Source organism: Carya illinoinensis, chromosome 4 (genome assembly GCF_018687715.1).
Source record: "Carya illinoinensis cultivar Pawnee chromosome 4, C.illinoinensisPawnee_v1, whole genome shotgun sequence".
NCBI classification, from domain to species: Eukaryota; Viridiplantae; Streptophyta; class Magnoliopsida; order Fagales; family Juglandaceae; genus Carya; species Carya illinoinensis.
In genome coordinates, this window is record NC_056755.1 from 1,644,205 (window position 1) to 1,661,567 (window position 17,363).

General features: G+C 37.7%; 3 protein-coding genes across 6 annotated transcripts; 2 read left to right on the forward strand and 1 right to left on the reverse strand.

Annotated features, from left to right (window-relative positions):
- Positions 1-1,345: 1,345 nt before the first annotated feature.
- On the forward strand, positions 1,346-4,086 carry LOC122307226 (polyvinylalcohol dehydrogenase-like). The gene is made up of 4 exons (XM_043119959.1): positions 1,346-1,535; positions 1,663-2,147; positions 2,469-3,069; positions 3,341-4,086. Exons 1-4 carry the CDS (start codon positions 1,443-1,445, stop codon positions 3,800-3,802), a joined length of 1,641 nt encoding a protein of 546 aa, XP_042975893.1. The 5' UTR covers positions 1,346-1,442; the 3' UTR covers positions 3,803-4,086.
- A 1,578-nt stretch (positions 4,087-5,664) lies between these two features.
- LOC122307444 (polyvinylalcohol dehydrogenase-like) lies at positions 5,665-9,076 on the forward strand. Its single transcript, XM_043120340.1, has 4 exons — positions 5,665-5,754; positions 5,873-6,354; positions 7,874-8,474; positions 8,554-9,076. The coding sequence occupies exons 1-4, from the start codon at positions 5,665-5,667 to the stop codon at positions 9,007-9,009; spliced, it is 1,629 nt and encodes a 542-aa protein (XP_042976274.1). The 3' UTR covers positions 9,010-9,076.
- Positions 9,077-9,837: 761 nt separating this feature from the next.
- LOC122307117 (protein IQ-DOMAIN 31-like) lies at positions 9,838-15,876 on the reverse strand. 4 transcript variants are annotated; one of them, XM_043119769.1, is made up of 8 exons: positions 15,721-15,809; positions 15,585-15,639; positions 14,828-14,947; positions 13,836-14,126; positions 12,737-12,928; positions 12,098-12,178; positions 10,591-11,608; positions 9,838-10,132 (listed from the first exon to the last, which is right to left on the reverse strand). In XM_043119769.1, exons 3-8 carry the CDS (start codon positions 14,900-14,902, stop codon positions 10,101-10,103), a joined length of 1,689 nt encoding a protein of 562 aa, XP_042975703.1. In that variant the 5' UTR covers positions 14,903-14,947; positions 15,585-15,639; positions 15,721-15,809; the 3' UTR covers positions 9,838-10,100. The 4 variants fall into 4 exon arrangements, with proteins under 4 accessions (XP_042975703.1, XP_042975704.1, XP_042975705.1 ...); XM_043119770.1 differs by lacking the exon at positions 15,585-15,639 and adding an exon at positions 15,061-15,188 and having other exon boundaries at positions 15,721-15,739; XM_043119771.1 differs by lacking the exon at positions 15,585-15,639 and having other exon boundaries at positions 12,098-12,166; positions 15,721-15,876.
- Positions 15,877-17,363: the final 1,487 nt, after the last annotated feature.

Below are 17,363 nucleotides of genomic sequence, written 5' to 3' on the forward strand. Positions count from 1 at the left end.
ACACGGCAGTTACACGCAGCTTGTGGACCAGGAGGATTGTATCCAATGACTTTAAGGAAGGTAAAGGTGCTTCATTTCACAGTTTCTTCGCCAACAATGAGTCGACCCTTAAATAAATAAAAGTTATAATGTCCTCAATCATTAATTAAGATATGAGTATAAAGACAGATTTCAAATGAGTGACTAGACCTGATCATATCTTGATAACAAAGATAAGAGAAGATTGTGACTTTTGTTTCGAATTTACAAGTGGGTCAATTGTTTTTATTTATATATATGTGTAATAAGAGATTTTATATATATTTCTAAGTTCTCCCAATTACGTGCGTTCTCTATTTTCAAAACGGCGTCCATCTAATTCCCTTCCAACCATAGGCACCACATCAAACATAAAGAAATCATTTTTCAAATGGCAGCAATGCGATGACTACCGATAAATCATTTCCAACTAGCCAATATCAGATCCACCACCCTCTGCGACATTCCCAAGGCAATACCTGACTCCTGAAAATCTCATCCCAACAAGTTTTTGCCACCATACAATGCAAAAACAAATGATCTACTACAAGTGGGTCAATTCATGTTAGCTATTATTTATTTATTTTTTTAATGTAGTAATAAATGATTAAAAAATTATTTTGTATTTTTAATATATCTCTCAGTGACGGGGGGATGAAAAGTGGCCGGCTAGCTAGGCATGCGTACAACCTCTTATTTTCGTCATGCATGCATTAATTATATATGTGTGTGTGTGTGTTGGCGTCACATATTCCAGAAAGTCATTCTCGATCTCAGATATATACACACACGTAATTTATATAAGAAATGTTATTCATCATTTTTTTATTATTATTTTATGACGTAATATTTAATAATATTTAGAGGCTATATATTATATTCTGCTTGCGAGTTAATTATTTAATTCAGTTGAAAATAAATGGAGTATATATAATTAATAATATATAGACAGGCCAATTCTTCCAGGTTATCGTACTTCGGTCAAAGTAGTTGTAAACGTCATTACTTATTGACAAATCTTGCCGATGTTCTTAGACGTAAGTAGTTGTTGACTTTTGCCATTCGGATCACATTTTCAATCTATTAATGATAAGAACACATGCATAATTTAATTTTAAAGGACAGTGACTCTCAGCACCCCTAGCTAGACATTAATTTTGGGTGGAAGCTGAGATCATATTCATTATAATCAAGTTAAAATTACTTCATTTAAATAATTGAGTTGATTTGCTTAGTAATTGCGTGGAATGTGGATCATCAAATCATTTCGCATTCAGGCAAGATCTTCTTCTTCTTTTTTAATTTATGGGCGCAATATTCAGGAAAAATCAATGTTGAATATAAGTGGCCCTTGTACTCCCTGATCTACTTTAAATACTCCCCGAATCTGTATAATACTTAGAACAAGTTGTGACTCAAATTGAATGGCGTCTCACAGACTATATGGCTGCAGTCCTTTTGTCTTTCTCCATTGCATGTTGTGTCTTCTGATCTTCAATGCCAGTGCAGGTTCCAACGTACGTAAATCTCTCTCTCTCCCTCACTCACACACACACACACAAACACACGTCCACGCATAAGATACAAGTTTTGATGGCACAGTACTAATTTATTTCGTAAGTTTAATATTGTGGTTGGTTTTAGTGGCACGGCCTGGGAAAGGCGACACAAAACTGGTTGAATCATGGTGGGGATTTGTATAACAGAAGATACGCCGACATGGAGACCAAGATCTGCCCTGAAACTGCTTCCAAGCTACGACTGAAGTGGAAATTCTATGCCGGCAGAGATATTACTGCAACACCAGCAATTTTCAATGGTAACCTTTATTTCCCAAGCTGGAACGGATACATCTACGCCATCAAAGCGTCCGATGGATCTCTTATATGGAAGCAGAACTTGAAAGAGTTAACTGGCTTTAACGCGACGGGGTTTGTACTTAATGTCAACTGGACGGTATCAAGATCAACACCAACGGTAGCCTATGATCGTGACCTTCTCGTCATTGGAATCTATGGGCCTGCAGTTGTTATCGCAGTTAAAAGGTCAACTGGGGAGCTTCTTTGGTCAACACAGCTTGATAGCCAGGCTGCAGGAGTTATCACCACGTCCGGAACTTATTACAAAGGGTTAGTCAAATCACAAGAAGTTAATGTAATCGATTCTTCTGCGTACCAGCTTAATTGCATGCAATTTTGCAACAGGTTCCTTTATAACTATAAGTTCTGCACTTTTTTTCTGATTCAATTAGATAAGTACTATGGTTTGACCAAAGAATAAGATTAAGCAGGTCAATATGTAACAATGATTGTGAGGCTCTCGATGCTGCAAATAGTATTAGTTTGATTATAACTAATAATGAACGCATGTTGGTGGTAGTTATATATTCACATATATACTAAGAAAAATTCATTTGACATGTGATATTGTACCTGTATCTAACTTTTCAGGGGTTTCTATGTTGGTACATCCTCGCTAGAAGAAGGTCTCAGCATCGAACAATGCTGCACTTTCCGTGGCAGCTTTTCCAAATTAGATATCAATTCAGGCAAAATCTTATGGCAGACATTTATGTTGCCTGATAACAACGGTAAGACTGGAGAGTATGCTGGGGCTGCTATTTGGGGAAGCAGCCCATCCATTGATGTTCTAAGAAACCACGTCTACATTGCCACTGGGAATTTGTACTCAGCTCCCTTGAGTATGACCCAATGTCAGGAAAGGGAGAACAATCAAACAGTACCAACTCACCCAGATGAGTGTGTCGAGCCCGATAATCACTCAGACTCAATCCTGGCACTTGATCTCGACTCTGGCAAGATAAAATGGTTTCACCAACTAGGAGGCTATGATGTTTGGTTCTTTGCATGTAACAATCTTTCAACTCCTAATTGTCCACCTGGTCCAAACCCAGATGCCGATTTCGGGGAGGCACCAATGATACTAAGCATATATAGCAATAAAATTAATGTAGATATTGTCGCAGCTGTTCAGAAAAGTGGACTTGCATGGGCTTTGGATCGCAACAATGGCAACCTCATATGGTCCACAGTAAGTTTGCTTGATCTTAATTCCCGAGTAAGAAACAAATGCTTAGTACGTAGGTCATGAAACTGTACTTTTTGTTGGTTGCAGAAAGCTGTGGTATGTTGTAGGATTATAACGATTAATGGCTAGCAGTATATATATAGTTTAATGGATTATATGTTTGGGCATAAGTGAGGGTTTTTTAATAACTGAGGATTGTTCCTTTAAAAAGATCTGTTTTTTTCACGATCTTCCTCAAGGTTTGGTAACAGACCAGAGTCTACTATATATGTAGGAAGCTGGACCTGGTGGCACTGCAGGAGGGGGTACATGGGGAGCAGCCACTGATACTAAAATGGTCTACACCAACATTGCAAACTCAGCGAGCAAGAACTTCACTCTCAAACCATCCGGGAAAAACACAACCACTGGTGGATGGGTGGGACTCGATGCTCACACTGGCCAAATCCTATGGTCCACAGCCAACCCTAGTAATGCCTCCTCCAGCGGCCCGGTTACCGTAGCCAATGATGTGCTATTTGCCGGATCCACGGATCCCAAAGGACCCATATATGCCATGAATGCCAAAACTGGAGAAGTTCTATGGTCTTACGAAACTGGTGCAACAGTGTACGGCGGCATGTCGGTGAGCGATGGATGTGTGTATGTTGGCAACGGATACAAGGCTGGCTTGGGTTCTTTTAATCCATCCTTCACCGCTGGAACTTCACTCTTTGCGTTTTGCCTCCAATCATGATCAATGCCCGCCGGCAATCCAGTAAATATATAGACATACGGTGAAACTAATAAGCAGAGACGAGATTAAAACCTGTTATTTTTTCAGTCCGGTCAAGGCCAAAAAGAAAAATGTCAACCATGTCTGATCATAAACGTGACCTAGTCGATCGATGCATTTCATCATTGATCAACCTTTAATTTTAAGCCCCTGTTATATATTCTACTTTCGATGTCTCTGATCTATACGAATTTGTAGAATTATATTTGTATAATTTCTGTATTTCTCATTTTGAAATATTGACTAGCTCGCTAGCTGGATATTGGATTTGTGCAACGCACCAATTATTATCTATCACCTTGCCTGCTTGATATATATTTCTTTCATATATATAAGCTAATATTTTTATATATTTTTATTTTCCTCATTTTATGTCAAAATCCTAATGCAACATCAGAGCATATATTTCACATTACTACTTCAACCATTGATCTGATCCACAATTGCGTAAGAGGTTTAGCGAAAGAGAAACAAATACAAAAACAGTTTTTTTTTTTTTTTAATATCTCATAAGATTTTTCTTTCTAAGTATATTTTCAATGAATCCAACCAGCGCCTTTACATGCCATAATACAAACACATCTCAATGAATTTTACAATTCAAATATATACTTTAATTTACGGATTCCTCCACGCGTACGTACGCAGCTTCCACGAACGAACCCAAAAGAAACTCTATTTTGGCAATTCAAAAAATGTTTGGAGATAATATACTTTTCAAGAAATTTTCTGATCCAAACATTTTGACCAAAAATAAAATAAAATAATGTACTAATTTTCTAATCGTGAATGGTAACTAGCTATAAGAACGTTGCAACGGCCAAACCGATCGATCCTGCCCCCCGCCCCGCTGGTTTTTTCTTTAATGGACGGTGTCAATCTGGCCATTGGGGGACATGATGAGTACTTCTCAGTTCGTTCTCGGCTTCTTGTGCTCTGTAACTGATCGATCATAATCTCTTCTCAATCAAAGAAAACTTTCAGTTAGCTGCCCATTGCATGCCTTAGGTATATAGTCGATCGGTATGCTTAGTTACTCAGCTTTTAATTTTAAAGTCCTAATTATTCTCCTTTGATAATCAATATCACCGTGTGGACATATATATAATATATATAATTATATGTATCCATCTAACATGGATTTTTCCCTTACCAAAGCCTGATTATAAGCCTCCGAGAAATGCCATTTTGCCACTAGAATACTTGGAAGTAATTAAAAATCCTTTCACAGCTGTTCCGGCCAGCTAATTACAACACCAATGACATGGGTTTTAATATTTTTATCGATCTATTACGTACCCTATAAGTTGTGTAGCCCAAAACAGATGATCATGATCATGATCAAACTACGTACGTATACCGATCGCATATATATAAGACATGACTTCTTTCAAGAATTATTCTTTTTCGTTCTGATCACAGCTTGTAATAGCAAGCCTACATGAAGTGGAGAGCTTATAAATCATGTGAAAAGGGATAAGTCATCAGAGTCAAATTAATATCGGGTTAAAAACCTTAATTGTGGCCATCTGACTTCTTGAGTTCAGACTAATTAAATGGCGCCCCTCTTAATTAATTAGGAGTTTGGATAACGATCTTACCCTTGTGTCTTTCAAGTTGCGAGATCTTATGTAGTCTTCCATGATTTATAGGCGGGAAAGGCGATTGGTATAAGGTCAACGAATAGAACGCTAGCTACTTTTGGGTTCTAGCTAGCTAGCAGGTTTCAGTCAAGGTACTGATGGCTTATTTTATATATAAGCCACTATCATTGCAGAAGGCCGAGCTTTAATAGCCTGGGGATATTTTGTAGAAGCAATTTCATGGCACCTTCTGGATTCTACAGCAAGTTTTTCCTCCTTCTCTGTATGTTCAGTCCACTCACCTTCGGTGCCGTGAATGCTGGTTCAGATGTAAGCCTCTCTCTCTCTCTGATCACTCTCTCAGGCACGCACACACGCAGAAGAAGTCGATCTTCTTCTGTGACAAAAAAATAATATATAAGGTTTTGCAAATGGCTACTGGCTTTAGGGACATGGTAAGAAACACAAAGTTTCACTAGACTGGACAAACCATGGTGGAGATTTGTACAATAGAAGATATGCCAACAAGGAGACCAAGATCAGCCCTGCAACTGTCTCCAATCTACGTTTGAAGTGGGAATTTTATGCTGGAGGTGATATAACTGCAACACCGGCTGTTTTTAATGGCACCCTTTACTTCCCAAGCTGGAATGGATACATATATGCAGTTAAAGCGTCAGATGGGTCCCTTGTTTGGAAGAAAAACTTGCAGAAATTAACTGGTTTTAACAACACTGGTTTCCTTCTCAATGTCAACTCAACTGTTTCCAGATCAGCACCGACTGTTGCCGGTAACCTCATCATTTTCGGGATCTATGGCCCTGCTGTTGTCATTGCTGTCAAGCGATCAACAGGGCAGCTTGTGTGGTCAACCCGGTTAGATAATCACAACAGAAGTTTGATTACCATGTCTGGAACCTACTACAAGGGGTTAGTAACTGTTAAGATTAGTGCCTAATTATTAATTATACTTGAAATAACTTATGTTTTTCTCACTTCCCACCATAACATGAGTCTTAGCGCACTGCCATTTTGCATGAAGATATTTCCCTAATTTCTTAATACACAGAATGCCAGTTACTTTTTCCCGTCACTTTCTAGGGAAAAAGAAAAACTCATTGCCATTTTAATAGCGAGTAATGAAATCTAAATCCATAAGTTGGTGAATGCATGGTGTTACTTGAAAACTAGGTGAATTAGAAAGCAATTTAAGTATAATCAAGTGGCCGTCCATGGCTGCCCAGGACTGCAGTCTGCAGTAGCTAGCAGAAAGAGGAAAAAAACATTTTCTTAATGCCTAGTTGATGTTTTAAAATGTCAAGGCGCACATGACCGTGATCTCAATTTGGTCACAAGATTATTCTATTATAGTATATATGCAGAAGTACTGGGACAACATTTGGGCTACTTAACATTGAACTAACTTGCCAAAAAAATCCATACTAATCTCCTTCCATTTCGGGACATGAAGCCAGGTCTGACTGGCCGGCCACGGGAATACTGTCACAAAAAACATATCTATATAGATAAGACGAAGACAACCGACTACAGTGCACCTACAGACTGTCTTTATACCTTCTTTGTAGGATCTGGATGGAGACCAAGAAATTAGTCTCAAAATCCTTTTTTTTTTTTTTTCATTTTTTTCACCATTTTTGCACTGTGGTTGTTGTATTGGGGTATTTATTGGAGAACCCCACTCCGGCTTTCAACATATATCATTTTTTATTTTAACGAAGCCTCCTTGATTTAGAAAAAAGAAAAAAAGATGATCATGCATCGAGTATATGATCATACGTGTTCATAAAATTTAAATGAGCCTCATCTTTACGTGTTGCTTTTAATTACAATTATTCAGATCTAGGGAAATAAAATTCTGAATTACTTAAAAGTTATTTCCTGCTTCAATATAATAAAGTTTATCTATTTCCGTTAGTTTTAACTTTTGAGACATCCATTGATTTAAGGTACTTTCCCGGTAAAGATCCTGAATTCGATCCAAACTCCTCACTAGTTTTAAGGTACTTTCCCGGTAAAGATCCTGAATTCGATCCAAACTCCTCACTAGTTTTAATTGGATGATCTCTTAGCATTCAGAAACTTACCGGAAAGTTGAAATCCACTGTCGCATAGAAAACTACAAATTCGCATAGAGGATTGTTTCTGCACTGAAGTACGGCATCCCATCCGTTAATTCATTTACGTTGCGTTTTAAATTTCAACAGATTCAAGTTAGCTCTGCAATACATTGATTCCCAAGTAATTTTTTAAGAGGAAGTCCTTCTATTACATACATGCAGTTGCATACATCGATCCCTCGTATAGCGTGCAGGAAAGTTTTCGGGATTGATGTACCAAACTAACATGATAATTTATAGTTACATTTTCTGTAGATCATGAGTTCTTTGTTGAGGTAGCTAGTTTCTTTTGTTTTTGTTGATTTTCACAGGGGTTTCTTTGTTGGGACATCCTCACTAGAAGAAGGTGTCAGCGTGGAGCTATGCTGCACATTTCGTGGCAGCCTCTCCAAACTAGACGTCCGAACCGGTGCAATCTTGTGGCAGACTTCCATGCTGCCCAACAACTTCGGTAAAACCGGGGAGTATGCCGGAGCAGCTATTTGGGGAAGCAGCCCTTCAATTGACGTTCTCAGAAACCTGGTCTATATTGCCACCGGAAACCTATACGCTGCTCCTGCTAATGTACGTGAGTGCCAGGAGAGGGAGAATAACCAGACAGTACCTACGTCTCCGGACAAGTGTATTGAGCCTGATAACCATTCAAATTCAATACTAGCCCTTGATTTGGACTCCGGAAAGATCAAATGGTATAAGCAACTAGGAGGTTATGATGTATGGTTTGGTGCATGCAACTGGCATTTAGATCCTCGATGCCCACCTGGTCCAAGTCCAGATGCCGATTTCGCTGAAGCACCAATGATGTTAAGTATATATGTCAATAGAACCAAGCATGATGTTGTTGTGGCTGTCCAAAAAAGTGGGTTTGCATGGGCTTTAGAGCGTGATAATGGAAGCCTAGTATGGTCTAAGGTAGGTTTTCTAGCTTCTTCCTATATTACATATGATGACATGTGATCGTATAATTAATTGGCTGACCACTCCGATATAGGAAGCTGGACCAGGAGGCCTGGGAGGAGGAGGTATGTGGGGTGCAGCAACTGATGAAAGGAGGATCTACACTAACATTGCCAACAGTCAGCACAAAAACTTCACCCTTAAACCATCCGAGAACACCACAATTTCTGGTGGATGGGTGGCAATGGAAGCTCGCAATGGCAATATCCTGTGGTCGACAGCCAATCCAAATAATGCTACAGCCCCTGGCCCTGTTACGGTGGCTAACGGTGTACTTTTTGCTGGATCCACATATCGACAAGGACCCATATATGCAATGGATGCAAAGACGGGGAAGATTCTTTGGTCAAATGACACTGGAGCCACCGTTTATGGTGGCATATCGGTGAGCAATGGATGCATTTACCTCGGCAATGGTTACAAGGTAACTCTGGGATATGTTAACAAGAATTATACGGCTGGAACCTCACTCTATTCCTACTGTCTATAATAATTTTTGCTTTCTGCCGGAATCTGCCCCACAATCTGGGGAGAATGTCATTTATCAGTTAATGCCTGATGCATCACCCACACCAACTCCCAACTTTCTAGCTTACTAGATTTCAAACACTTATTCTCTTTCTTCTTGTAATTTGGATATACACGTACTTGGTTGCACCCCTCGCTTCAATGAAATTGCGTTACTTATATGATGCATGATTTTTATTGAAAATAAAAGGAGACCAATGAGTTTGAAATTTACATGTTAGACCTATTTTGTATGTTGGATTGAACTTTCCAGTGTCCAAGTTGATTGTTTTTCTAAGATGTCCATTGAAACGTTTCAAAAATTTCACCTTACAATGGTAATCTTGCTGCTCAGGATTTCAAATTTTTTGTGAAAGGATGTGAAGAACTGGACCGATCTTTTGGACAGCAAGTATACAATCCTAGATGTTTCCTATATCTTCACCCTCCCTCAACATTTCAGAGAACCCGAAGCTTTCCTAGACTGTCACAGCTTAATTATGCAAAACTCAGACAGAGAAAATCACCAAACCTTGAGCATCAATCAACTAAGCCCATTTTGCTTCAGGCCAACAAATTTACTAAATTGAGGAGCCAAATTTTCAAAAAGGAAGATGAATATGCTGAAAAGAAACTGGAAAAAATTCTAGAGCAAATAAAAGAAAGCAGAGATTTTACACCGTAGAATTGGATTGGGGATAAGAAAAGTTATACAAGGAATATTTCAAGAAATCCATTCCAAGATATTCACGCAGTGCATACTGTGCCATCACGCTTTGTCAATCTAAAAATAACCAACAAAGGATAAATCTAGCAAGCTAAACACTTTAACTTTCATAGAGATACTTGGTTAAAAGCATAATTTGCTTACATCATAGAATCCATGGTGGAACAGAAAATTAAGAACAGAGCGTACTGTGAAACTAATTTAAGCCAACACATCTGGCTAAAGTGCATGTCTATGACTTTACATTCAACTAAACACAAAACACGAAGGAATACTAGAAAAGCTCTAGGACCATCACACACTGGTTTTTCACATAATTTTCTGATATCTCAAAGACAGCAGTAAACTTACCTTTTCCACCCTGCCCTCGCCGTCCTATCTGAAATTTAAATTCACAACATGGTCAATATCAGCAACAGAAAACCAGTATGCTAACGAAAAATTTTCGAATAAAAATCAGCAACCCCAGAAACAGAAAGAGCTGAGTGGCTTTTATGAAAAAATGCACAAAAAAAAAAAAAAAAAAAAAAAAAGGAAAAGAAAAGAAAAGAAAGAGGACATAATTTTCTCCTTCGAATTTGATAGAAGTTATTATGTTGGCTTAAAACTTCCACGACAAAGTTAAGAGACATTTAAAATTCAAGACAATAAACTGCCAAATATCGTTCAGCCCTTACAACAATGCACAAACAAGATATAAGTGATTAAAGATGGATACACCAGAGGTGCACATTAAAAACATATTTAGATTTATTTTTCTTAGAAGAAAATCTCACTATAATTAATCCAAGACAAAATAAGTATGAAAAAATTGCACTTTCTTCTCCAGGTTCTTACCTCGACCATCTTTAGAGGATAATGGTGGCCTGTCAATTTTTCTTCCTCCTTTGCCATTTGCTTGAATTAGCCCCTGCACCTGGGGCGACATTATCAATTTACTAGTGTTTGAAGTTGGCAGAGAATGCCTCCTGGTGAAACCATTTTCAATCCCATCTTGTTCAAACTTCGGGGATCCTTGTGCTTTAAGTTTTGCCTTGGCAGACTCAGTTGCTGCCATATAGCTTGGCAAAGACACGGTATTTTGTGAAACATTCTCTGAGTTTTGCTGTTTTGCTGGGAAAGACTTTCTTCTGCTTTGGTTCTCCTTACTAGTTTGATCTTCCATTACAATTCGCTCCTCATTCACCATTGGGACGTTATCAATCTTGTCAACAGTTTCCAGAGGAAGTCGCTCACAAGTAGGGTCATCATGATGCAGCATATTAACTATCTCATCCACTTGCAATGGTTTTGGAAGTATTTCTACCTCACGAAATTCAGAGTCTTTCGAAACTACAACAATTGGGTCATTTACTTTCTCAGAGAAGTTATCAACACTTTTCTCTGTCTGAGCTACCTCAGATGCCTCGGAGCTTGACAACTTTCTCATATTTAACTTCGGCCTCTCAGTCACAGCTTCTGACCGATCAGGAGCTAGTGAAATTTTTCTCAAACTTCTTTTTACCCGCTGTAGCTCACTTTGAGGGTGTTCGTGCAATGATTCAGCTTGATTGACCCTAGCTTTCCTAAGGCTGCGTCTGGACTTCTCACTCTCCAATGTTTGATGTAGTGAATTGTAAACTTTTTCAGTTGGGAACTTGCGTACACCTCGTTTTACCCTGATTGGTTCAATTTCTAAAGTCTGAATGCTGTCCTGCTGTCCATGAAACTTGGAGTTGGGAATGCCCCTTGGTTGTGGAAGTGGTCCCCAAAATTGAAACAACGACCAGCGTTCTAGCCAGCTCCAAGCAGAATTTGATTCATGTGGATTATGGCAGAGGTTCAAGGGCATAACAGTTGGCGATGAAGCAAGAAGCTACAGTAAGAAACACTGAACACCATCAACTCCTACACCACAAGCTGTAATGAAACTCAAAGAACATAAATAATAGCTGAATATTTTATTGCTTTAACTGTTTGTTTTAATTTCTTATAGTTATTTTTTATTTAAATATTTAAAAATTAAGATTAAAAAAGTTCACTTAAACTCTGCAGCTCAAGCTATATCTGGCAAGTGACCCACAGAGTTCCTAGGTAGCTTATGTTACCTAGTGTGAGGGCTTCTTTATTTCCTCACCAGTGCACATTTACGGTAGCTTATGTTACCTTTCCATATCATTGGTATGAAAAGGCTGAGAAGACAGTGGATTAAATAGTACATAGGAGATGATTATGATTCTCAAAAAAGTTTTTTTTTTTTAAAGAAGTGAATCTTGAAAACATATTATTTTGCATTTGCAAATAATGTACTGATCATACAAAAATATGAGGATTATAAAGCATCTAAACAATAATTGATGCAGACCTTACAAATAAAAGCATGTGCCAACAGCTTATCTGGCCTAGCAGTTGTATGTAATCCAAAAAGCTCGCGCTGCAAAACATCCTGGCAAAGACATTATCAGGTCCTACACTGCATACAAACTCAGCAACAAATGAGCTTATCCAAGTAATTTTTTTTTTTTTAAAAAAAAAAAAAAAAAAAAAAAAAAAGGTAAGAAACTGAAAGCATTTTTTACATTACGATCTTAAGATTAAAATGCCAGTAGGTAAGCATTAAAGTGGGATATTAGATGGACTTCTTTGAATTGAGTTGAATTTGTGTATGTTCCTGAAATTACTGAATGAAGATCACAAACAGACAGGGAAAAGATATAGATAGTTATCAGAAAAGAAGACCCCATAAATTTACCATACACATCAATAAATATAATTTCAGAATTCTTCTATGATGAGCACAATACCAAGGGATCCATACAGCCTACCCCGACTAATTGGAATTAAGGCTTCATTGAGAAGCTTAGTATGAATATGCTGGGAAAAAAAAAAAAAATCAATAACATGTGCAATTGAAAACCAGGAAACTCTTCCAGCTCATATGGAAATCTAGAAAAACCAGTGGCAGGTAAAATGGAACCAATTTAGGTGTCATTTGAAAACTTACCAGACTGCATTTTTTCTGCACTTCAAGCCCACAAACAGAAAGTCTGACTCTTCGACCACGAACAACCGCCTGCAATTTTACAATTCCCAGCAGGCAGCGTAAAGTTGTGACAGCCTGTCTCCTAACCAAGTGCCCACGAATAAGTGCTTGCAGCTTTATGATGCCCTTGAGAGCACGAAATGCCCGGCGAGCCTTTACGGATAATTATGCATAAATTAGATCAGTTAAAGCTAACAGCATAAATCTAACTTCATAGGAGGGATAAAAAAAAGATTGCAAGAGAAAATCTATGAATGTGTTACCGAGACAAATAATGAGAACTCAATTTTTCTTAAACTATTATATAACCAAAAAAATTATCTCACAACAAATCATGCCTCTACTTAGAAAACCAAGTGTATGCACAATCACTTGTGCGCGCGGGTGCACACTGAAAACATGCTTCAAGAACATACACACACACACATGTCAAGAACTGAAATTAAATCCTAATACAACAGAATTCCCAGACAAATCTGCAATAATAATCTTTCCCCGCCCCCGCCTCCCTTCCGCCCAAACCCCTAAAACAATAACTAGAGAAACAAAATTAATGTGGTCACACACACAGACAAACATTTTTTTTCTGTTTCTCAAACCTAGGAACACTTTGAAAGTTCATGCATTTGGCATTTGTATCTCAATTTTCAACTCTTAATATACCTCGGTATAATGATACCACGTCGCATCATTATTTTTTTCACTTGGTTTTCACCAAGATATGATTTTCAAGATGGTTTTTGAAGTTCTTTGATACCATGATTTTGATCATGACACATTACAATTATAATCAATAGCAAACAAATATTGAACGCCATCTATTCAAACTATAAAATTTGATTAAAAAGTAACAGAAGTGACTTGAAAGATCAAAAGAAAATAGCATTAAACACCCTAATATATTATTAAAAGAATGTGCATGCATTCAAGAGATGAGGCATATAATGGATTAAAGGACCACAGAGACAAGTCCCAGGAAGAACTGCAGATTAGTTTCAAACTCTGTTCATGTAACAAACAATGGTAATACTCATTTATATTTCATGCAAGAAATCATTACCAAATATCCTCTAAAAGCTGCCTGTGCCTTCATAGCAGCATGCTCAAGCCTGGTAAGCTCAGCATTGTCAAGTGGATCCAACCCAAAGGTTCCTTCTGTAGGTGCACCTCGCTTTCCAGGCAATGACACAAGTGCACCATGAGGAAAGTGGGCACCTACATCCTTTTCTGATTTTTCTTCATTTCTGTTAGTGGTATGAAGTACCACATCTGAGATTACAGAGGGATTTGCTGCCAAATCACCAGACACTGCCTTGCAGGCAATGGTTGCCTCTTTATTTGTTGCAGATTTCTTCACATGCGATGAGGTTTACAAGTTAAGAGTGTTCCAAAGTAGATATTGCTTAGAGTACATCAAAGACCAAATTAACATTATTAGAAAAATTTTGAAATGTATAAGCAGCGATAGAGTGACATGTAACAGACAAAATGTAGACTATATTTTATATCCACTAATTGAGAAAGGGGTGTGAAACTCACTGTGAAAGGATTGATGTAGCATCAAACTTCAAGTGTGAAAGAAACAGAAATAGGATGAAGGATAATACCAATACATAATGCAAACCTCACATAAACTTCTAAAACTTCAAACCAACAATCAGAAATAGGATATAGTTGCAAGGCATTGATACTTAGCCAATTGAACCTCCTGATGGGCTAAAATCCGCATTCAGTAACTATGCCTTTTAGATAATGTAACAGATCTCAAATCGTCCCAAGGCATGAGATCTTAAACTGTACGGTGTTGTGACATCACAAGGATGATGTCTAAAAATCATGAAGGTCATGGTCCAAGAACAAATAACATGTAATGAAGTGTTGTTCTAAAATGTATGATGCTTCACATACACCCTCTCATACAGGTAACCAATATGATGGCCCTACAAAGACAGGATACGTCAAAGCATGCACACAAGCATGGATGCAAAGAGAGAGAGTCAGATCACAACCATGGATTATGGATGGCAATGGAATACTACAATAAGTAAACACCTTCAGAAAGCTAGATTTCGATGGTTTCTTCGCAGAAAGTATGGTTTTGATCCACTTTCCTGGAGATCTTCCCATTGCAACAAGGCCTGTATCAAATAAACCGAACCTGTATTTCTAGTCCTGCATGGTTTGCACAAGTTAAAGCTCAAAATACATATCCACGAGGGAAAAAATTACAAGATACAAGTTTTACGCTGAACCAAAAAAATAGAAAATGGGAAATTATGTCATGCCTCCCAATCTAATTCAAGCGGTCAGTACGAGATCCCACAGAGCCTCACGAGAAGACGAAAACACACAAATTCCTTTACCGACACTATATAGCGAGCCCATCTTGAAAATGAGAACTTCCTAAACAAAGCTGTAACCGCAATTCACTTATAGTCGCATTCAAAAAGTAACATTTGAATAAATTAAACCTTTGAAAACAAATTACTACAAACATAAATGCAAAATAGAAATTCTTTCAGTCTAATTCACCCCCCCCCCCCCCCCCCCCCCCCCCCCCCCCGGGGCGCCAAACACAAAATTTAGAAAAAAAATAAAAAATCACCGACCCAGACCCCGCCACATAAATACCATAGAAGCTAGAATTAGCCTGGGAAGAACAGCGCCCACAAACGAAGACAGAACACAATATAACAATCAACATATAACACACAGACTAAACTCTCATATGAAACAAATGTATATTGACTGAACCCACCAAACTCTGAAACAAAATAAAATCAGCACAGACAAAAACTTTGCCACGTACATGTATACTTTCTTTCTTTGAGTTCCCACATAAATGCATGCGCAGTCATGTGTTACTACATAGAGTTTATCGACAGATGTTATGGAAAGAAAAATCAAAGTGGTTAAGAGAAATGAGGCTCGTGTTAGAGACGCACCTGAGAAACAGAGAATGGTAACGGTTAGAGAAATGGAATGTTCAGGAAATGTTTGTAGAGAAAAAGGAGAGTATATGTAGAAAGAGAAACACACACACACTCTCTCTGTCTCTCTCTGTACTTCCTTCATTGAAGTGAAATTTTTCTCCTTTCTTTTGGTAAAAAAAAAAAAGAAAAGAAAAAAGGTGGGTAAATAAAGCTGCAGCAGAAATATATCAAACCTATGATATTCTTACATCATTACCTCAGTCTTGATTAAAAAGATAAAAATTCAAGTGGCATTAAATTATGAAACTTATATTTATTGACATAATGTCAAGATAATGTTGTAATTTTCAATGGGATCAACTTGGATTAAGTTCCAACAACAACTGAATCCGATGAATCTGCATCCATCACTTATCTCTATATCCTAAATCATGATACTCGTGAACAATAATTAACCAGCAACAACTCAAACCGGTTCCAAGTAAATAATTGGTAGCGAATCTAACTATTGTTAATAGTTGCTTAGTTGAAAGTAATAAATGAAATTCTCAAGGAAGTAGACGGTTCATCTTCAAGCCATTTCACTAGCCCAATGGTTGAGATGGTTAATTGCAACAGATAGATGAGAACGAGACATCCTTATAAATTATGCTTTCCGGACAGGGACCACATGGAAAAGTTTGATTTCTTTTTTTTTTTTTTTTTCCTAGATAATTAGATTGCTTCATGTTAAGGAAATGCACAAAAGAGGTAAGGATATCCAACAATCATATAAAATTTAAAAAAAAAAAAAACAATAGTTAAAAGGAAAAAAAATTAAAAGTACTATAAATGAATGGATTGATCTTAATTAGTTCTCGAGAAGACAATTGTTGAAACAGTCCATTCATCATATTATTTTCAGTCATTAATTACAAATGAGTCATGCAAGATAAGATGTACATTTCTGCTAACTATGCATCCCAGACGGGTTGTTGGGATAAGTACTCATTAAGAAGACAAAGCATAAATACATTAAGATTTATGTTTTTCTAGAAAAGTTGGCATCTCTACTAGAAGTAGAAGAGCCACCGACACCCGCACAGATTTACCCACAAAGTTAATAGAGGAAGGTAATATGACTATCTCAAAGGACAAAGGTGGCCAAAGAATTAAACACTGAAGCAAACAAAATAGCTAGGGTGGCAAATGGGGACAACCTGATTGTGACCATCCACCAAGTGCACCATGATGTCTGCTTTAATTAGGCACCCACTCTGGAGTGGGTAGTGTTTTAAAAGTGGGTTAAGATAATGTTAACTAGGCCAATGTATAGGTATCGAAGCCCCCAAAAGTCGCCTTTTTTCTATGTAGGGGAGAGTAAAGTAGAGTGATAGCATGGGTTTTGGGACGGCACGCATGTTTCTTTTATTTCCTTGCCTTAACTTATGGCCAAGCAACCAATAATCCACCTCAGTCTTTGCTCCCAAAAAATAAAACAAATTCTGTCGGCATGAAGTCGATTGACCAACGCAGTGAGATTTTCATATTGGCCAAACAAGACAAGGGACATATATATATGATCCAAGTAAATTTATTGAGAAAATATTTGTTATTTTCGTCATATTTAACATAGTATTGATGTATAACGTATGAGCATGACATATCAATAACTA